Below are 23,259 nucleotides of genomic sequence, written 5' to 3'. Positions count from 1 at the left end.
CAATCTTTGGTGGAAGCTTCCAGCTAAGGAGTGTCGGTACTGAGCTTGTGTAAGAAAGGCGATGCCATGATAATGGATGAGGCAGGGAAAATCTTCAAGAAGGAAAAGGAAATGTAAAAACGTATGATGTCACACCATTTGAAGCAGCATGTCATCGATGGAGAGAAAACAATCATACAGAACCCTACAGACCAGCAGAAGAAGGACAATGAAAAGGCTGAGTTTGAGGTACATGAAGTTTATGCTGTGCATGTCCTCGTCAGCTCAGGAGAAGGCAAGGCCAAAGATTCAGGACAGAGAACCACCATTTACAAACGAGGCCCCTCTAAACAATATGGCCTGAAAAAGAAAACTTCCCATGCCTTTTTCAGGGAGGTGGAAAGGCATTTTGATGCCCTGCCATTTACTTTAAGAGCATTTGAAGATGAGAAGAAGGCTCGAATGGGTGTAGTAGAGTGTGCCAAACATGAGTTACTACAGCCATTTAATGTTCTCTATGAGAAGGAGGGCGAATTTGTTGCCCAGTTTAAATTTACAGTCCTACTTATACCCAACGGCCCCCTGCAGATAACCAGTGGTCCCTTGGAGCCTGACCTCTACAGGTCTGAGATGGAAGTCCAGGATGCAGAGCTTAAGGCACTTCTCCAGAGTTCTGCAAGTTGAAAATCCCAGAAGAAGAAAAAGAAGGCCTTCAAGACTGCAGAGAATGCCACCTGGAGAAACATTAGAAGAGAATGAGGCTGGTGACTGAGGTGGATCCCATATGCCCAGCTTGTCATTTTTGCCTCATCCCCTTCCCACCGCACCCCAGGATCTATGAAGTGCAGTTGTCTTCTACACCCAAGACCACCAGCAGAGCAAGCAGAGCCTTCTGCCCATATCCCAGTTCCCACACCCACTTACCCACCCACTCTTTCCAACAACAAACCAGCTCCAATTGAATCTGGTCTTGGGAGGCCAGGCTTCCCAACCAGCCACTGAAGACTACTTTCAGCAGAAAAAAAAAATTGAATAATAAAATCAGGAGTAAACAAACAAACAAACAAAAAACCACAAATTTTTTCCAGTGTCCTCATCAGTGTGTCAAACATCTTCTTGCCAGGTAATACTGGTTATGAGGCTTTCTGAGATTCCCCTACATCTTCACAACTTACTTGGGTCATGGCTGACCCACCCTGAATCTTTGCAGAAGTCATGGAGATTCATCACTTGTTACTCATTGACTTTATCTTGTCATTATTGTCCATGGAGCAAAATTACTCACAATTGTGTCTCAAGCTGTTTCTAATCTTTCTCAATATGTTGATTTTCACATTTACTGGAGGCCAGCGCTTTAATGAATGAAGATATTCAGAACAAAAGGAAACTTTTGCTGTAGAGTTTGCATAACTCTCAGGTGTTTCTAAAAGACAATTTTTAAATCACTTTAAAATGTCAATCCTTTCACAATCTGCTCTGCCAAATAGTAAAATAAAAAAAAACTTTTAAAAAGAAATCTCTTGCATCAATATACAGAATGAAAATGGTCTACAAAAAAATCAGTCTCACAATTAAACAGATAATGAAACAGAATAAGCTTCATGGCCTCCATAACAACTACAGCTACCTATGTAAGGACCTGCAAACATTTATTTACTCTGTAGAACATATTATATGTGACATTCTCTGTAAAGGAGGGAAAATAACAAGGAAATTCTACATTGCTTATGACAGAAATCAAAATAAAGTGTAAATCACAGACTAGTCTGTCCTTTGTTTTCCATAAAGGAACATACTCTCTACAAATAAACCTGTATTGCCTGTGATCTGACACAGAAGGGAAGCACAGGCCTTACTCAATCAGTGACCCCTTAACCAATGACAAACCAACGAGTCATTGTTGATTTGCATGATGTGCCCAGAGCACAGCCCACTGCCCAGAGGACTTCTTCATAGTCAGGTCACACCTGTGCTGGAGTCAGCCTCACATGGGTCACAGCACAGACATGAGGACCCCAACTCAGCTTGCAGGGTTGTTGCTGCTCTGCCTTATAGGTAAGGATGACAGCATTGGAAATGTATTCATCTGATATGTGGTCAGATCTGCCTGGTCTCTGGGAATGTCCTCATTTAACAGAATTGTGTGGAAATTTGTTCTTAATTTTCCAATCTCAGGTGCCAGATGTGATTTCCAGATGACCCAGTCTCCAGCCTTGCTGTCTGCATCTGTGGGAGACAGAGTCACCATCACATGCCAGGCAAGTGAGGACATTAGTAATTATTTATCATGGTATCAGCAGGAACCAGAGAAACCTCCTAAGCTCCTGATAAGTTATGCAGACAGCTTAGAAGATGGGGTCCCATCGAGGTTCAGTGGCAGTGGATCTGGCACACAGTTTTCTCTCAAGATCAGCAGCCTGCAGCCTGAAGATGTGGCAACTTATTACTGCCAACAGAATGACAGAACCCCTCCCACAGTGATTCAAGCCATGACATAAACCACCCAGGGAAGCAGAAGTGAGAGCCCAGGCTGCCCTGATTCCTTATTCCACCATTACCAAATGATGACACTTTCTCTTTGCCTGGAGTTAAAGTTCAATGTGAAGCATATATATATATGTATGTATGTATGTATGTATATATATATATGTATGTATGTATGTATATATATGTGTGTGTATATATATATATATATATATATATGTATGTATGTATCAGAGAAACTGTTTTTTCCTAAATATCTCCTCTCCCTGATGTCTAGCAAGAAAACAAAAAACAAAACAAGACAAAAACAAAGAAATTTTTCTCATGATTTAATGATGTATACAAAAAAAAATCCAGATCAACAGAGCTATGGCAACATTCATACAACATGTTTGTCAACATCGGCCCACAAAGACACACCAAGGTGGAGTTCATTTGGAAAGTAATTTTTCATCTAATTATAGCATTAAAACACTGAGCAAGCAGGTTAGCGGGATACTCAGTTATTAAGAACCATCACAGCTCCTATAGAGGACCCAGGTTTGATTCCCAGCATACATATAACAGCTAGCAATGTTTCATAACTCCAGTCCCAGGGTGTCTAAAATATTCTCTTCTTCTAGACTCCAAGGCATTGCAGTCATATGGTGAACCAGAAATGTGCAGTCAGAACACGAGTGCACATGAAAAAGTAAGCATCAAAAATATGAAAGTCCGAAGGGACTAGTATACAGAAACACTGATACAGGGAAGAGATTTGTTCTCAGAATCCAATCAACTCTTCTAGACCACATGGTTCTTAGATAGGGGGTTACTTCTTGTACCAAGTAACGGAGAGGTAGAAGTTTCCTCCATTACCTGTTCGTCTCTTTGCTTAAAGGGCAAGGGCCTTAGTTAATTTACTGTTCCCCCCCCCCCTCTCTCTCTCTCTCTCTCTCTCTCTCTCTCTCTCTCATCCCTCCCTCTCTCTCTCCATCCCCCCTCTCTCTTTCTCCTGTACCTCACCACCCCCCTTTCTCTCTATATCTATCTCTTTCATTCTTTCTTTGACAGGGAAATCTTTTCTTGGCTTATACTGTTTCATCATAGCCCATCACAGAAGGGAGTTATGTCAGGAATTCACACAGGGCTGGTCCCTAGAGGCAGGAGCTGATGTAGTAACCATGGGAGGGTGATGCTTTCAGGTTTATTCGTCGTGGTTTGTTCAGTTTGCTTTATTTTTTTCTTTCTTTTTGTATTTTTTATTGAAATACAGTTTTCCTTCCTTCTATTCCTCTCTGTTTCACTCCACCAACCATACAGATATACTTCATTTCAAAATTTCCCTGGAAAATTGCACACTTTGAGGATATAACAACAAAACAAAATATGAAACAATATGAAAACTGGCATATTGAAGTTGGAAAAGACAATCCAAGAAAAAAAAACCTAAAGAACTCCATCCAAAGGAAGCAGCAAGACTCAGAGACACATTGTTTCCCCAGTCAGGATTCACAAAAGAGAATTAAAGTAAAAACTATAGTACTTATCTATACAGAGGACTTGGTGTAGACACAGGCAGGTCCTATGCCTGCTGCTTCAGTCTCTATCAGTTCATATCAACTTTTCTCACTTGCTATAGAGGATATTGTTCTCCTCGAGTCCTCCTTCCCTGCTGACTTCCCCACACATTCTGCCTCCTCTTCCATGGTGTTCCCTGAGCTCTGGGAGGGAGATATTTGATGGAGACATATCAAGTATGGCTGTGTGTTCTTAGGTCTCAATCCCTTTCTGAATAATGTCTAACTATTAGTCACATTACTTGTTCTTATCTGTTGCATGAGGAGGACTCTCTGATGATGGCCGAAAAGGGCACCAATTTATTACCACAGTAGACTACCATTGCGAGTCATATATATAACTAATAATCAGTGGTATTTGGATTTATCTTTGGTCTCTGTGCTGTATATCTTGGTTACCAAAGGAGTGTCGGGTATGACATGGATTGGGCGTTATGTCAATTCAGATATCAGTTGGTTACTCTCACAAGGTTTGTAACACCATTGCCCTAGCATATTTTGCAGTTAGGTCAGATTATAGATTAAATGCTTTGTGTTTATGTTGTCGTTCACTTGGTATCTTGCAGAGAATCTTTCCTTGTCATAGACACTAGAACACAGGAGTGAACTTTCTATGTAGACATCAGCTTGACCACTCCATGTTCAATGACTGATGTGGGTGTTGTCTTCATCAATGAGGTGTTACTGTTAGTTCTTTGAGAGCAACATATTGTTTTTGCAGAAGCCTGGATTGTTTGTGGATTTTCATGGAAGCCATTTGGCCAACAACACATCAAACACATTGTAGATGTAGAACAAACATTTAGGGCTTCATATGGAAATGAATTTATCTAGTAATTCATTATCTAACATCCACATTCTAAGTCATTCAATGATAAGTAAAGCAGAATATTATCATTTGTTTTCTATCAGAAAAATCATACTTAATGTTAGATAATCTGGTTAGAATGTTTAACACCTACTGAAGTATTTAGCATTTTTTTTCTCTTTGGAGGAGAGATTCAGCCATCCGAACATAAAGATCTCAATCTCAATTGGGATGGGGGGGTGGGGATTTAAATAGAAGACTGACTGGCCTTAAGCTCTTTCTAAATGTCTACTCTCACCACAGAAACCAACATACAGCATACCTATACAGGACATAAAAAAGAAGAAGATCACGAAAACGTATAATTCAGAGTACACCCTCACTTCTGTCTCATAGCCTACAGACCCTAATCAGCCATTTGTTTTTCTGTTAAAAAAGACCAGACCATATTCTGTCTTTTTTTCTTTTCTTTTATTTTTTGTAAATGATTTGAAAACAATTTTAAATTTGAATTAAGCGTGTATTACATGTCAATCCCAGTTCCATTTCCCTTAGCTCCCCCCATTGCCCAGCTATCCCCTATCCCATTCCCTTTCTGATTCCTAGGGGGGGTGAGGTTGCTTCATGGATTCTTTCATTGCTATTTGCAGCTTTGGATGACACAATGTCTCCAATATCCCACTGCATCCCAGTGCTACCCTTAAGTAAAACATGTTTTTTATTCTCTATTTTTGTTATGATTTTGAAGGAACATGACGCTGACACCTCCACTTAGTCCCCTCCATGGAGGGCTCCATGGAACTTTTCAAGTGTTCTCTTCTAACTTCACTCAAATCGGAATTTTCTCTGGCTGGTTTTACCTTGAAGGATATCCAACATCCACAGCTAAACACTGAGCTGAACTCATGGTATCCAGTTGCAGATAGGGAGGAGTGATGAGCAAATGTGTCCAGACCAGGCTGGAAAAACCCATAGAAATAGCTGACCTGAGCATGTTGGAGCTCATGGACCCCAGAGTGATAGCTGGGAAACCAGCATAGGGAGGGAGGAGTGAGGGAGGGAGGGAGAGAGGGATAGAGGGAGGGAAAGGGAACTGGGATGGAAAAGGAAAGTAAGAAAAAACAACTCCATACAATAAAGGAACTTTGAGAGGCAATAAATAAATAAATAAATAATGAAGAAATATTAAAAGTCAAAAGAAGTGTATGTGCATACAAAACACACACATACATATGCATGTGATATATACACATATATATATATATATATATCACATTTATATGTGATATCAAATCTGCATTGAATGAAATCTGATAACTTCTGCAACATATCACAAAACCCTTGCCATATTTCATCTCTAGGAGGAAGCAGCTGGGCTCTAGGTTGGTTAAGGGTTTTTGTTCCAGTCTACAGCACTGTGGGTATGGGTAACTATTAGTCTGCTGACAGTAGTAAGTGGCAGCATCTCCGGCCTCTATGCTGCTGATTGTGAGAGAATAAGAAGTCCCAGACCCACTGCCACTGAAGCGAGTTGGGACTCCAGAAGCCAGGTTGGATGTTTCATAAATCAGGAGTTTGGGGGCAGCTCCAGGCTTCTGTTGGTACCAGTGCAAACGACTTGTGCTTACACTTGAGCTGGCACTACAGGTGATGGTGACCTTCTCCCCCTGAGATACAGCCTTGGATGCTGGAGACTGGGTAAGCACAATATCTGCCCTGGACCCTATGAATAGGATTAAGAAGAAAAGACAGAGATGTTAGTAGCCATAGAGATGGGCAAATAAACTGATACAATCCAACATTCAAAAAAAACACATTGAAAGGTAGTTTATCTTACACAAACTACTCCAGGGAATATAGTATTGAAGCCTAACTCTGAGCCTGTCTTACCTGTGACACTGATCAGCATGAAGCTGAAGATCTGCACCCACAAATCCATTGTGCTTTCTAACCTCAGTCTCAGGCTAGTTACCACTCTTCTGAAAAGAACGTTACTTTTAAGCAACAGTGAGATATTTGTGGTTTCTGAGGTTCAAATATGCAAATAACAAGATATAGAATAGAGAGGTCTTGCCTTTTACACCATGGTAGTCCTTTATGGGTAATCTACTTATTTATAGATATTACCCTGACAAGGAAGGACATTTCTGTGTCTTTCTTTTCCTCTCTTGTGTGAATATTCTGGCCCAGAGTATTGCTCATGCATTTCTGTGTGTGAAGGCTGCTTTAACTGGATCTTCCTGGTAAGTCAAGTTGTAGTGAGCAGTTTGTTGCATATTTTTCCCATGATAAACGTGTGTTGAGAATGATTGTTTATAACGTACTCAGAGAACATTTAGACACATTATCTGCTTCCTTGTTTTCTTGGAAGCTCTTCAGCAGAGACCTCCTTTGCCCATCACTTCTTAACTTGTATGCTAACTCATTTCTCTCTAATCACATATGGAACTATGTATACAACAAATTGACAGTGGAAAAGGATCCGGCTGAACCAGAGAAGACTTTTTCTTGACAGTTCAAGTTCCCCTCTTCTAAAGACCCTGGACTTGCTGGATTTTCAGGTTCAGTGGGTCAATGGTGGGTATGGTCACTGCCACAGAAACTTAAATAAAGTGAGAATAGCCATGTGGATTTTTATTGTGGGCCAAGTGGATCAAGAACCTAGGACTTTCATTTTCTAGTGTGACAGTGATTTTAGCTCCATGGCTGAGCATATGAACTAGATAGATAATGTGTTAGTGGTGCCCTCTTCTGGTAAGATGGCCACAATGAAGAGACTGCTTGCTATTCTTCATTTTGCAATCTAAAGGAAAAGATGCATTCACAGTGATCCATGCTAAGTATTAGTGCACTTAGAAAAAATGTTTTTGCTGAAAATTCCAGAATGGTGTTGTTCTTTTCTTCAAGTGGTGAGGGGCATACGGAAAATAATATTCACAGAGTCAAACATATGATCAGTACTCTATGTCTTTATAAAGCATAAATACACCAGCGAGTAAGTGTTAAATGCAGGCGGAAAAGAATTTAAGGTGTGTGTGTCCTTATGAGCTCAATAAGTTCATGTTGTTAGGTATTATGTACTCCCTTTCTATCCATATGGTTACACCCAGCTGAGATTATACAGAACTTAATATGTCAAAAAGGTGCCAAGTCATTTAATACACATCTTTAATATAACATAGTTACATAGTTTTAAATAAATGCACACTATGAATGTTCCTCCTTGTGATAACGTGACCACAGGTGAGTTTAAGATGCTTCTGCTCAACAGCAAGGGAGAAACTGATGCCACTCACCACACTGTAGTAAAAAGCAAATATGTGCACTGCAAATTCAAGTTTATATTGAAAATGCAATATTTTCTGCACCTTATGAAGGGGAAACGTACTCAGCTTAACCAATTAATATAGCACCACATGATGTAAAGACCACAAAATTCCACAGAGGACAGCAAGGCACAGGCTGTTGTTGGATAAATGTTGATGACTTTTATGGAAAATGGCATTAGAATTGTAGGTCTTGCATAGCATCTTCATTGTAAGATATTCAAGGATGGATGCATAGATGACTGAGTAGTCTCTCTAAAGTTGTATAATCTTGTAGATCATCTTGTTAAACCATATGGCACCCTGGATTTCAAAGGCACTCAATTCTAAGTAGCTGGGATGAGGAAGGAGGTGTCCATTCTGTTGGTTTATTGTTTTGCTCCACAACCTTCTAGGCCCTGTATTGTCACACAAAGAAAATGGAAACAGTTCCCCGGTGAATGTCTCTGTCATTTGAACTGCAACTGACTTTATTCTCTTTAATCCTGCCTGAGAGTCTTCACCACCAGAGTTGCTATATTTGGATTCCCAAATTGTCAAGAGACTATGACTCTACAATCAGCATGATTTTTTCATATTGAAATAGGAAACACTTTTATTATTGTATTGGTAATTTTGTCATTCCTTAGATATTGACTCAGATGTAAAGTTAGTTTGGTTTCTTTTGTAATCATTTTTTCCTTTTTGAAATTATAATTTAATCACATAATTTCCCACTTCCTTTATCTACTTTCAAACACTGCCTTGTACCCTACTTGTTTCTCAAATACACTATTTTTCTTTAATTTTTATACATCCAGGTACATAATTATATTACTCACACCATATTTGGTTTCCTATATAATATGCAACTAATATGTGTAACTGACAGAGAACATCATAGAAACAACTAAACAAACTGCAGAAATTAGGGGGTCATGTAGTGCTCAGTCACACATTTACAATATAATGCCTGCACATATGGCCCAGGGATAATTGAAGTAGAGGGAATGGGTATGTTGTAAAAGCCAGAGAAACAGACAGGTGACTTTGAAATTGTGTTCTCTAGAATCATTGTAGAGGCTGCACCATGAGGTCTAATAGCAGTTCCCTAACAAGACTTGAACAATGATGGCAACAATGTCCATACAAAGATAGCTGTGGGAAAGTTTGGAGAAAATCCACCATAGATGAAGAACTCTGACTAATAGAATACTAGGAGTGGGAGAATGGTCTCACTTGGAGTAGATGCACCAATGAGTTACACAGTATCAAGTGAATGGCAACATGGAATAACATTCTTAGCTCGGTGTTTCCTGTTTCTCCATGCCTCCATGGATACTAATAGCGTAGAAAAGGATTACCTGTGTCCCTTACCATGGAAGGTGCTGGAAGTGACTTCTTAGCCTGCTATGTATATTCCTTAAATCTGTCTTTTAGGTAAAATGATCTGTACATGAAGACAACTAAACAACACAGAGCATTGCTATTGCTATTAGATTCCAAACAGAAGTTGATGATAAGATTTTATTGAGGAATTTACTACAACTTTTAACACAGGACATTACTCATGCAAAAATCAACTTGGTAAGGACCAAGTAGCTGCTAATGACAGACTGAAGTTGGATCAAATACACCCTTTTTAATATGATATCATTTTATAAAATCTGAAGTCTCCATGATAAGGGCAAGAAATGTGTACATGTCAATATTCAACTTTCCAGGTATCTGAGTTTTTTTTAACCATTTCTTCTCTATTTTGATCAATGAAACTCACTTGTTACTGAAAAGGATGGAATGGAGAAATGCATGACTACTCAGAATTATGATAAGAACAAGAAACTGGATGCTTAGGCAAGAGTGAGTCATCTAAATTAACCTCCCACAACCAAGCTTCAGAAACTGTAGTGGAAATGAGACAGAACAAATGCAAAACCCAGAATGTGGGAAGGTGTGCTAGGAATGCTTCCTCCAGTGCTTAACGTGCCTATTTCAAACATGAAAATGGTTTTACTGACCGTCTGCAAGAGACTCACAAGGCCACAATAGTCAAAATTCTGGTATAGTTGGGGAAGACCATCTTCCGAAGCTAACCCATACTGAGCAATTAATGCTGTGGGTAGCTGCTCCAGAGATAGGCTATGACTACTGGTAGGATCTCATGACCAAGAGGACAAATTTAATATTAGTGTTTAAAAATCTCTCTGTTTATACATTTGATCAATATTTCTTCCTCAGACCAATTCCCTATGGACTGAGGAATGCAATCTCCAGGCTCCATGGATATCTCAATGTATCTGTGTCACTGTTAACTGTAGATACATTTAGAGTATCTTTTATGATGCTAACCAGTTGAACCAGTTGGCCTGGAAACAATAAAAAGAAAGGTGGGTTCCAAAGCTGCTGATCTACTGAACTTCTGCAGAGCCTCTGGGGCCTTGCTTGCTTTGTTGTTGTTGTTTTAGAAGCAGTGGTTCTGTGAGAGATTTTTCTTTCACCATCATGAGTGTTCAGGCTATAGATATGGCAGTTTTATTGTCAAAATTGTTGTGAGTTTCCTCCCAGGATGCTTCAGTCTCAAATGCAAATACTCTCACTATACCCTGTCATTGCTGAATAACAGGCTATGGGTAGACTGTGAGAAGTGGTGAACCATCTTTTCAGTTATGTACCAGTGACAAGATCGCTAAACCATTTTCAAACAGATGCACCTGGTTAAAATCAGTCAGTTACAAAATGAAAGGAAAGGAATGGAAAGGAAAGGAAAGGAAAACAGAACACAATGATGTGAGGATTGCAGGGACTAATGGAATTTTAAAATGGGAGGGATAAGAAAAGAGAGAGAGAAAAAAGGATTTCTAATAAATATATTTCCTGATGTGCTGGTGATAATAAGGACTTGATACAGAATTCCTGGCAAAAATATATATGTGACTCTCATTAGACAATATGATAAACAGAACATGAGGAACTTCATTTATATATAAAAATGTTTTAATAAATATTTTAGCAAGGACCAAGTGTTCTCTGGTATGCAAATATCTTGCTGCTAATGATGTATCTAGATGTTATAGTGTTATTTTTTTCTTTTTTGAAAGTATATATGTGAATGTACAGATGAGTGTGTCTATTCATTATCCCATGCACAGAGACAATAGGAGAATGTGAGATACCTTGATCTATCACTTTCTACCTTATTCTCTTGACACAGCATCTCTCATTGATCCTGAAGCATGACCATATATAGCCAGCAAACTGCATGTACTTTAGACACACATCGGCCATGACATAGACCTATGTATGGATCTTAACATTTTTAATTCAAATCCCCTTTCTTGTAGAGCAATCTCTTATACATAGTCAATGATCCCCTTAGCCCTTTATTTTCTAGTTTTAAGAGTTATCTCTTTTGACTCCCAAACTCAATTTGACAAAACATTTTTATCTGCTGTGGTTACTAATATAATTCCTCAAATAGGAATTTAGCAATAACATCTATAAGGTGAAAGATAAGGTTGTAAAATACACTGTCACATACTGGCATGAACATGGAAAAGTGAGGACTACATAAAAAGCAAAGTAAAGTTCCATGCATCAGGGAGCACCAGTCCAATAACACTGGGCTATCAAAAAGGTCTTGGGATCACATGTTTAGACAGCCCATCCTTGATGTCCAGCAGAGATCTGGTTTCTAAATGAACATCAGACTATTCTGTCTTAAGCATCAATCTTCTTTATGACTGATTCCAACTTCTCCAAAACTAATCAATAGCTAATTATCCCTTTGAGTCAATATTTGTTTGTGACATCTATAATGACTCTTCCTTAAGTAAAGGTGTCCACATATAACAGGAACATCAACAATAGAGGAACTAAATGTCAGTAAGTAACACCAGTGATAATCAAGAACATAAAATGATCTGTTCATAGGATTTCAAATATTTTCCTTAATATGGAACCTGTCAGAGGAACAGCAGATGGCAGAAGTAGCAAAAGGTGAGTAGAGCATTCAAAGCGGTATGCACACTTGTTATAAAAGATGTTTCTGTCATTTCTAAAGTTTATATATTATTCTTCTGTGGTCTTTGATGGAGTTGAAGACAGATAGTTACAGTTATAATTTCCCTTAGTTAAAGAAAAATTACATATGAGATTTTAGACTCACAAAGATAAGATAGATAATAAAATAAAATATTTTCTTTAATTCTTAATAATGTTAATGGACAAATATTGTTAACTATAGTCCTTATTTAATAACTGTTTTGTTACATATTTTGCTATGTTAAGGTTAAAACCCTTCTTTTTATTTTAGACAGAAAAGAGGAGATGATGGGAAATGCCATTCTGTAAATATGTTACTGGTTAACAAATAATAGGAAAGCAAGATAGGCAGGACTATGAGACAATGAGGATTCTGGAAGGTATAGTAGGAGATTCAAGATGTGGAGACTTGAGAGAGCAGACATCCGGACCCTCTCTCTAGTAAGATAAGACCACATGAAAACACTTAGATTAATAGAAGTGGGTTAATATTTAATACAAAACTAGCCAATAAGAAATACTAGTAAAAGACCAACAAATTTATAATTAACTAAAAAAAATAAAGCTTCTATTAATAGGGATAATAAATTTTGACAATCTTGCTTTCATGGGGAGTTGGTGCATATAACTACAGCTGTTACACCTAAATGAGTACAACATCCATGAATTGTCCAGAAGCAAGCATTTCATAGTTCTCACATTTTGGATCTAAAAGTCTTTCTGCCTACTATTTTGAGATCCATCCAGAGCCTTTTGAACAAATAGATGAAGGAATACTCTCTTAAGGCCCATCCCATTGAAAACAAACTATTTCAGTTGATGGCTATTAAGGGAATGATAGCCATTTATATTTGAGGTTATAGCCATAGGTAGGTTAAAGTCCAAAGGTTCAGCCCTATGCATCACTAACTGCATAGGGAAGGCTGTAATTGTTTTTTTTTAAAGAGACAACTTCGTGATAGGGACCAGGGGAGATGCTTCATTAGTTAAATTCACACTCTGCTCTTGCAGAGGACTCAAGCTTGTTTCTAAGCACGCACACTGGGTAGCTCACAACAACCTGAATCATTAGCTCTGAAGGAAGTGATTCTTCTTGCTTCTGTAGGCATCTTCAATCACATACACAAACAATAACACTGACATAGACATACACATACACATAATTTTGAATCAGTTTGTGTTTCTGAATAGTGTGTCTAGTATTTCAAATGGAACCATTGCTCAAAATGTATCAAAATACTTTTTGTAATGAACTCCAACATTAGGACAAATAGTCTTCAGTAAAATCTAAAATTTCCTTGTCTAGTTTGGGACACCTTCACATGGCCATGATGAGTTGCTGATATAAACTGGACCTGCTTCTGTGCTAAGCTCTGCCGAGGCCCTGATGATTTGCATGTGTTCACTCATATCTTCTTAAAAAACTGGTCACACCCTGTCCAATGTCAGTCAATGTCACATCACAGCACAGACATGAAGGCTCCCTCTCAGCTTTTGGTGTTCTTGCTGTTCTGGATCCCCGGTAAGAAAGGACAAAGAATTTGTTTGTCCCTTTGCAATCAGTGCTAAATGGAACTTCAGAGAATGTGTTTCTGTCATGACTAAACAAGTATATATTTTTTGTGTGTTTCCAATCACAGGCATGAAATGTGAAATCCAGATGACCCAATCTCCATCCTTGTCTGCATCTCTAGGAGACAGAGTCACCATTACATGCAAAGCAAGTGGAGGCATTAGTAAATGGTTAGCCTGGTATCAGCAGAAACCAGGCAACTCTCCTAAACTCCTCATATACGAAGCAACCAAATTGGAATCTGGGATTCCTTCAAGGTTCAGTGGCAGTGGGTCTGGGACAGATTTTACCCTCACCATTAGCAATCTGCAGCCTGAAGATGCTGCTACTTATTACTGTCAACAGTATAGTAGTACTCCTCCCACAGTGATGCAAGCCATGACACAAACTACTGAAGGATGTTAGCAGAGTCCCCAGCTGTCCCTTTTACTGCTTCCATCTGCTAATACAATTTTTCACAAACAGACTGAATAAATCACAGCCTTGTTCTGTGCTTCATTTATTCAAAAGAAGGATAAAGTCACCATATTTCTCTTTATATGTCATATTTTTCAGACATCCTTATACATGTATCTCATTACTCTGTTCTTGTGTCTCTAAGTATTTTCCTCTATGATTATCCCACATTCCATGACCTATTTTATTCTCAGTAGCTTGGGTGAGTAAAAATGCCATAACCCTACCAGCCTTTTTGGTTTTGTTCATGTTACATTATGTCTTGTGTTCTATGGAAAATAAATTTCACCACATCTAATAATGTTTCTGATGAATAAGAATGGAAATTTAACTTGTCTTGTGAATAAGCATATACTTTCAACGGTAACTGAATTTGATTTGCATAGTGGCCTCTAGGGAATTCCACACATCTCGTAGTTACTACTGTTGGCTCCCCAGAGGGTCAGCAGATGGCCTGTAGTTGTGTAGACCTTTACAAGCAGCAGAAGATATTCATCTCAGCTTTGTGTTCTCTGTTTCACTACACCTCACAAGAGAATGAATGTGGGGTAAAGGACTTCTTCAGGCTGCCTTTCATAGACGATGCCAGATGAATGCCAGAGACTGAAATCATACTATCAATTGTGCAAGGACTCCTTGTCCAAGGAGAACCGGTCTTTCACTAAAACTTCTTCTTTTGAAAATTGTAACATGTACATAAACATATGGGTTAAATAGAATCTTTATGAAATTACAGATATAAAAAGTCAAAGCTTTTTTTATATCTGTAATTTCATCAGAAAAATTAATCATATTTCTGATTTGTGTGTTGTGCTTTAAAACATATACCAGGACATGTTAAAAAATCCTGGTTTGGAATACTCTCTCTTGTCTTTAGATGCCCTAGAGTTTGGTTAGTTTTAATTTAAATATTAGACACAAAGAGCTCATTTATTGGCAATTCAGCATGTTTGTATTTCTGATGACAGCAGAAATAATCTATTCAACAAATCCTGCACAGTTGGAATATATATTGCAAGGCAGTTTTTACCTAAATTATTTGAAAGTTGTTCAAAATGATGCTTATTGTTTCTGTGCATTATGAATACCTTTGCATTACATATCCCAAACAAAAACCTCTGTAGCTCCAGAATCCTAGAACAGCATGCCCAATTCATGAAACATGGACTCTTAAGGATTATTGTAACAATTGAATGCAGTACTTTTGTCTTTTCCATGAGGGAACACCCTGAATTTATTACTATTGGTTTTTAATGTTCAAAGATACAATTTTTAGCTGTAAAATTGTAAAGAAAATGTCATCACTAAATGAAACCAATTTGCAAATTATTCACTAGAAATGAAAATGTATATTCATTGGGCCTTTGTTATTTTAAAAAGTCTCCTCCTTAAGGCTGGATAACACATTGATCATTAAAAAATGAGAAGTCCTACTCTAGGAGAAATGCACAGAATGGAAAGATCTGTACAATAAGTTCTTTGTGTTTGTAAATAGTGATAACATTTTAGCTTAATTTGGAAGGTAGGTTTACTGTTATTCTATAGTTGTCATATTATTTTCAAAAATATTTTTATTATAAATTAATTATTCCTTTCAGTAATGTTGAAATTACAGATTATGGATGCTCATTGTGTATGAAGACTCTTCCTTCACCCAGAAAAGTTATCTGCTTATATTGCTGTTCAAGCACAGAAAATTAAGTTTATACCTCTACTACCAAAGGCATGAGTTTAAAATAATATGTCCAATTCCTTTCCAAAATCACATCACTCCTTTTTAATTTTTTTTTGTTATTTTTTGAGACAGGGATGTTTTGTGGAACCTTGGCTGTCCTGGAACTCACTATATAGTCTAAGTTACCATCCAATTCTGCCTCTGCCTCCTGAGTGCCGCTATTAAAGCAATGTACAATTATTGCCCACATGCATCCCATTACTATTAATTTTTTAACCAGGGAAACACACAGCTTTTATTTACATTTTATCACATTTCTGGTTTCATTAACTCTTCCATGAAAACTAAGATCCTGTTGTCAATATTACCTACACCTCATTTGCAAACTTTTGAAACATGTGTAAACCCTTAGATGTGCCCTCATATACTTGTTTTGGCCACCAAGTATATATCAGTTGCTGTACAGGTGTCTTCTGTACAAACTTTGTTCTGGATTGCTGTCCTCAACAATAGTCTTTTCTGCCCAACTCTCTTAACCATAATCTACAAGAGCTTATATTTCTATGTGAGAAAATAATCTGAACCCCACAGTAGTTGCATTTCCTCGTAGAAAGCACACACTTTTATGCTATATTCTTTTCTACTCACCTTGTTCTGGACCTATAACCTAATAATAGACATTAATATTAGATTTATCTTATAGGAAGGGATTTGATGGTGGCATAGTATGCAGGTTTAGGGAACATAGTAAGTACAAGTGTATGAACACATACTGTTTGTTTGAAGACCTCTACTCCAAAAGACAATTCTTTTAAGTAAGACAGGACAGAAAGAGAAGAAAAGGTCTGTAGCATATAGGAAACTTCAGTGCTAGATGTGTATAAAGAGTAATAGAGGTGAAAAGAGATTAAATCCCTGTTGATTGGCAGCTATAGAATAGTGTGATACAACAGATGGTGTATGACAGATGATTTACTTACAAAAAACAAAACAAACAAATAAAACAAAAGCAAGCAAACATAATACAAGTCATGTGATGATGAATACTACCCTCTCTGGAAACCATGGATCACTGCTATCTTTTAGGCTGTAGGTATCCTTAGTGATAATATTTCTCATCAAGCATATCAGGAACATGTAGGGGGAGAGGTGATGTGTGACTAAGAAGCTTAACCAATGAAGGAATTCTGTAACTAGTTCATATTCTGAATTTGTTTCATAATGAACAGTGTCTATCTTAGATGAAAGATTATGAAACAAGCATATACCAGAACTCAAATGAATGAAAATAAGATCATATTTACAGGGCACAAAATGGACTCTGTCAGTATTGAACACAGACAGCAGATCATCTTTGTAGGAAAATTTGAGTATATTTCCTTTTGCTGTAAACACTTGTAGCCATTGATCATTTGATAAGTAACTGAGTTGAAACAACCCTACAGATACGCCCAAATATCAGTTCGTGAAGATTTTCCTGTGCCCAGAGCATAGTATACTTCCCTGAATTCTTCATAGGCTATCCATATGCTTTAGGATTCAATTGAAAAGAGGAGACATCATGAATTAAGAGAGTCCCTGCTCTTACCTGGGGCTGCAGCTGCTCTGAATCACAAGTAGTGACAAACAACATTGGGGAGTTAATTAGAGCACTGTAGTGAGTGCTGTCTGGTCCTTTGTATGTTTTCCCGGTAATATATATATAACATAACACATATGTTGTATGTTTCTGTTCTCAGATGTGAGATAAAACATCCAGATGACCCAGTACTTAGCATTCCTGTCTGCTTCTCTAGGAGAATGTGTATCCATCCATTGACAGTCCAGCAAGAACATTAAGGAGTATTTAGTTTATTTCAACAGAAAACATGAAAGGCACCAAGAATATTGATCAAATATGCATTCACTATGTTAATTGGGGTTCCATCATGGATCAATACACACTGATCAGGGTCAGATCATACTCTCACTATTAGAAACATGGGATCTGTAGACATTACACATATTATTGTGTACAGTAAATTGGGTACTCTTCCACAATAATACAATGGTATTTAATTCAATGATTGTAGTTCCTGGTCTTTATAAATCACAATTGTTGTGTTCTTGCTTTGTGGTGTCTCTTCTGATTCACAGGACGAAGACTGTGAGAATGAAACAAAAGGTAAGACACCATCACCAACATTATTGCCATAATCCATAGGACATCCATAAAAGGTGTCCTATGAACTGAATTTCAGGACTTCTGGGTCTATGGCTGTGTCATAATGAACAGTTCTTCTATTATATAGAGCTATACTGAGAAAAGAATTGCAGAAACTGATACTCAAAACAACCCATTATGCACAGTACACTGGTCTAACACTTCCCTGCTTCTCCAGAGAAACATGTTCCCTGTGAGAATAATCAGTGCATCCCAACTTATTTCTGTGACTGGCAGAAACATCGGGAATTTACTGAATTCCTGAGCCAAATCTGCACAGATCACATATAAGTTGAATGTATTGGGAACACAATTCCAGACCTATTACTTCTTATTAGATAGGCCAAACACTATAGTACTCAATCAGTCAGGACATTGGATAGCCATGATGGTTCCATTTCAGTCTGTGACTGCTGCTACTCTGGCTTCCAAGTAAGGGGGCAATATTAGGAACAGACTCAGCTGTGCATCTGGTATTTCATAAAAGTTCTATTTAATATGATAAGTGGTATATATTTGATGTGTATTTCTAATATCAGGCATAGGATGTGACATCAAGATGACCAAGTATCTATCTACACATTTTGTGTCTGTGGAAAATGAAGTCAACATCAACTGCAGAGCAGTCAGAGCATTAGCTGTTACCCCAGTAACAGCAACAACTTGGAGAAGTTTCTAAACTCCTGATGTATACTGCAAACAGATTACAATCTGCCATCCCAACAGTGTTCAGGAGCTACAGGTATGGAACAAATTTCACTTTCACCATTAGCAGCCTGCAGCCTGAATATGTTGTCGGTTATTACTGTCAACTGTATAACAACTGGTCCCACAATGATACAAGTCATTACATAAAATACCTCGATATTCAGAAGTCTGACATTGGTTTTTTTTCCCACAGCTGTTATTCATAATTGATTCCTTCAGCTGCTGACAGAATGTTTCTGATGCCTCTGGGCTGTGAATGACTTGAGTGATTTTGGCAGCAGAAGCCCATAGATTTTTTTCTCATATGCCTCTATGGCACAGATAACATTGAGACACTCAAGATTTCATAAACCCTAGATGTCATTGTACCGGAGGAATCTAACTGTTAGCCTCAGATCTATTTATATAGCAAAACAAGTGTCATTGTAGATGTTGCAAATAAGGGTTGCTCTAAAAGGGATAACTGATGTCGACAATAGAACTATTGCTTAGTTTTAGAGAGCTTGGAAAGAGTCATAAGGAAGATTAATACTTAGGACAGAAAATAATCTGATGCTCATTTAGAAGCCAGATCTCAGATGACCATCAATGATAGGCTGTCTAAACAAGAACTTTTTGATAGCCCAGTGTTATTGGACTGGTGCTCTCTGTTGCATGAAGCTTTACTTTGCTTTCTATGCATCCTCACTTTTCCATGCTCATGCCAGTATGTGATACCGTATTTTACAACCTTATGTTCTTCCTTATAAATTTTATAGCTAAATTCCTAATTGAGGAAGTATATTAGTAACTACAGAAGACAGAAGTGTTGTTTGTCAAACTGAGTTAGGAAGACAAAAGTAGTATTTTGATAAAGATAATGATTAGAAATAGAAAATAAAGGATTGAGGAGATCATTTGGTAATCATGAGAGCATGCTCTAAAAGAAAGGGGACTTGAATTAAAGTTTGTAAAACCCATTCAGAGGCCTACGTCATTGCTAATGTGTGTCTAAAGTACATGCAGTTTGTTGGCTATATATGACCATATTCCAAGATCAATGAGATTCCCTGTGTTAGGAGTATAATGTAGAAAGTGATAGATCATGATATCTGACATTCTCCTATTGTCTCTGTGCATGGGATGATGAACAGATATGCACTCATATGCACATTCACATACACAAACATTCAAGAGCAAGAAAGAAAAGAATACTATAGCTTCTAGATAAATTCTTAGCAGCAAGATATTTGGATATCTGAGAACATTTGGTCCTTGTTACAACATTTATTAAGAGTTTTACATATTATTGAAGTTCCTCATGTTATCTTTATGATACGGTATAATGATAATCACAATATTTTTGCAATGGGTACTATTAATTATCAAGTCCCCATTATCACCAACACGCCAAATTATTTTTTTTCTGTTTTCTTATCCCCTCCCAAATTAAAATTCCATTTGCCCCTAAAATTCTTTTTCCACATCTTTTCTTTTGGAACTAGCTGATTTTAACCATGTACATCCATTTGACAATGGGTTTGGAGACATACATGGGAACCTGGTGATCTTGCCACTGGTACATAACTGAAAAGATGGTTCCTATCCTCAAAATTTTTCCTGACCTATTATTCAGCAAGGAGCAGGTATGAAGGGGACATTTCAGTTTGAGTGGGAGGAAACTCACAATAATGTTGAAAATAAAGCTCTGCCAGATTTCAGCCTGGACAATGCTGATGATGAAAGTAAAATTTCTCACAGAACCACTGCCTCTAAAAGAAAACAATCAAGGGCCCCAGACGCCCATGCAGAAGTCCAATAGATCAGCAGCTGAGGAACCTGCCATTGTTTTTATTGTTATCAGGCCAACTGGTTTGATTGGCTGGCATCATAAAAGATACTCTTAATGTATCTACAGTTAATGATGAAAATCTGCTTTGTTGAGGCATCCATGGCGTCTGGAGATTGTTTCACCACAATAGTTCCACTATATCTCCATAGGGAGCTGTACTGAGGAAAAAACATTGAACAGACATATAAAAATACTAAAAATAAAATTTGTTCATCTTCTAGACCATGGGATACTACCAGAAACCAAATTCTTCAAAAAGGATGCTCCCATCTCAGAAACAACTACCCATACCAATAACTGCTAAGTATGGGTTAGGTCCTGGAGATCGTCTTCTCCATCTATGCCAAGATTTTGACTATCATGGACTTGTGTAGTCTTTTGTAGATAACCACTACAACCATGATTTAATGATTGCAATAGGCACATTAAGCCCAAGTGAAAGCATTTCATAGCACACCTCCCCATTTTCTGGACTTTGCATTTGTTCTGACCAATTTCTATCATAATTTCTTAACCTTGGTTGTGGTAATTTAATTTAGAGGTCTCATTTTTGCCTAAGCACCCAGTTTCTTGTTTTTGTCGTAATTCTGCCAATTATGACTATTATGACTAGTCATGCATTTCTCCATGCACTTCTTTCCAATAACAAGGGAGCTTCACTAACCATTGCAGACAAGAGAGAGACAGAAACAGATAGTTGGAAAGTTGAGTCTTTGTGTGTTATGGTTCCTGCCCTTATCAGGGATCCTTTAGGATTCCTAATATAGTATCATACTACAAAAAAGTGTATTTTTGTCAACTTCAGTCTGTCATTAGAAGCTACTTTGTTACATGTCGCGTCTACCTCGGTCAGCAAGGAAACACCACCATGACTCTTCTTCAAGCAGTTTATTCAGGAACCTTGTACATCAGCTTCCGCTCCTCCTTCCCCCAGCCCCAGCAAGCCCTTAAATGTGTGCTCACTGCCCAATCAGTTCATGCCACCTGGCGATCCAGGATAGGCCACATAAGGAGGAAGCACACCAGATCCATTAAGCACTTTCAAATAAGGCTTGTTTACAGCTAAGCTCGGACTACCTGGCATCCAGCCAGGTGCCATCTTGGGGCTGTGGCTTCCCACAGGTACATACCAACTTGATATCTTCATGCCTCATGTCCTGTTTCAAAAGTTGTGCTGTATTTATCAATAAGGTCTTATCATCAACTTCTGTTTGGAATTTAATAGCAATAGCAATATCTTGTGTTGCTCTGAATGTTTTGATGTTCAGATCATTTTATCTAAAAGACAGATTCTGAAGGAACAAACATAGCAGGATGAGAATGAGAAGCTCTGGGGCCTCTAAAAGAAACAATCAAGGGCCCCAGAGACCCACACAGGAGTCCAATAGATCAGCAGCTGAGGAACCTGCCCTTGTTTTATCGCTTTCCATATGAAACAACTCAGGTAGTCCCTTCCCCCAATCTTAGTATCCATTGAAGCAAGGAGAAAAAGAAAACCTACAGCTCAGAATGTAATCCCACATTGCCCTGATCTTGACATTGTTTAACTCACTGGTGGGTCCACTCCCAGTAAGACCATTTCTCCCCCTCTTAGCATTCCCTTATTAGTCACAGTTCTTCAACTATGGTGGATTTCCTTTATACTTTCCCACATCTATGTTTCCATGTACTCTGTGATCATCATTGTTCAAGTCTTGTTAGATAACTGTAATTAGACCTTATGGATGCAGCCTCCCCAGTATTTCTGGGAAACACAATATGAAATTAGCCTGTTTCTTTGGCTTCTACAACAACCACATTGCCTCAACTTCAATTATCTCTGAGCCATATGTGCAGGGATTGTATTGTAGATGTGACATTTGTGACTGAGCACTACATGATCCCCTGATTTCTGCATTTTGTCTAGTTATTTCTATTATAATGTTCTCTATCTGTTACAAATATCAGAAACCCTATGTGGAGTGAGAAAACTGTATTTATGTACCCAGATACATCACAATTAAAGAAAAAGAGGCAGTGTGTCTGATTAAGAGCAAGTAGGGTACATGGCAGTATTTGGAAGGATATAAAGGAAGTGGAAAAATTATGTGATTAAATTACAATTTCAAAATGTAAAATCTGATAATTATAAAAACTAATTTTTACATCTTATTCATGATCAAAGAATGACAAAAGTTACCAATAAAATAATGAAATGGATCCATGTTTTAAAATGGAAAATTCATGGTTATTGTAGAGTCATAGTCTTTTGACAATTTGTCTCCCACTTGGGATTCCAAATATATCAACTCTGGGAGGTAGAGCATCTCAGGGAGGACTATAAAGAGTAAGGGTGGTTGCAGTTGAAATGATAGAAATATTCAGCTGTGAACTATTTCCATTTTCTTTATGTAACAATACAGGGCCTAGAAGGTTGTGGAGCAAAACAGTGAATTCAACATAATCGATATTCTCCTTCCTCATCCAAAATACTTAGAATTGAGTGCCCTTATAAGCCAGAATGCCATATGTTTTAACAAGAGGATGTACAGAACTGTACATCTTCAGAGAAATTAATCAGTCATCTATACATCAATCCTTGAATATCTTACAATGAATATGCTATGCAAGCAGCTACAATTCTAATGTCATTTTCCA

General features: G+C 37.8%; 1 protein-coding gene, 1 pseudogene and 2 gene segments (V, D, J or C); 2 read left to right on the top strand and 2 right to left on the bottom strand.

The window, feature by feature from the left end:
* The window catches only part of LOC127235735 (ribose-5-phosphate isomerase), an 877,486-nt gene that overhangs the window by 568,025 nt on the left and 286,202 nt on the right, over window positions 1-23,259 (bottom strand). The window lies entirely within an intron of this gene.
* On the top strand, window positions 124-751 carry LOC127235738 (proliferation-associated protein 2G4-like; annotated as a pseudogene).
* On the top strand, window positions 1,968-2,477 carry LOC127235851 (immunoglobulin kappa variable 1D-33-like). The segment is given in 2 exon segments: window positions 1,968-2,034; window positions 2,155-2,477. Coding segments are annotated over 2 exon segments (390 nt in total).
* On the bottom strand, window positions 5,100-6,780 carry LOC127235850 (Ig kappa chain V-IV region S107B-like). The segment is given in 3 exon segments: window positions 5,100-5,152; window positions 6,176-6,553; window positions 6,721-6,780. Coding segments are annotated over 3 exon segments (480 nt in total).

This window comes from Phodopus roborovskii, unplaced genomic scaffold, assembly GCF_943737965.1.
Source record: "Phodopus roborovskii unplaced genomic scaffold, PHOROB, whole genome shotgun sequence".
Classification (NCBI taxonomy): domain Eukaryota; kingdom Metazoa; phylum Chordata; class Mammalia; order Rodentia; family Cricetidae; genus Phodopus; species Phodopus roborovskii.
The sequence above is the reverse complement of the archived record's forward strand: the minus strand, read 5'-3'. Positions and strand labels throughout refer to the sequence as shown.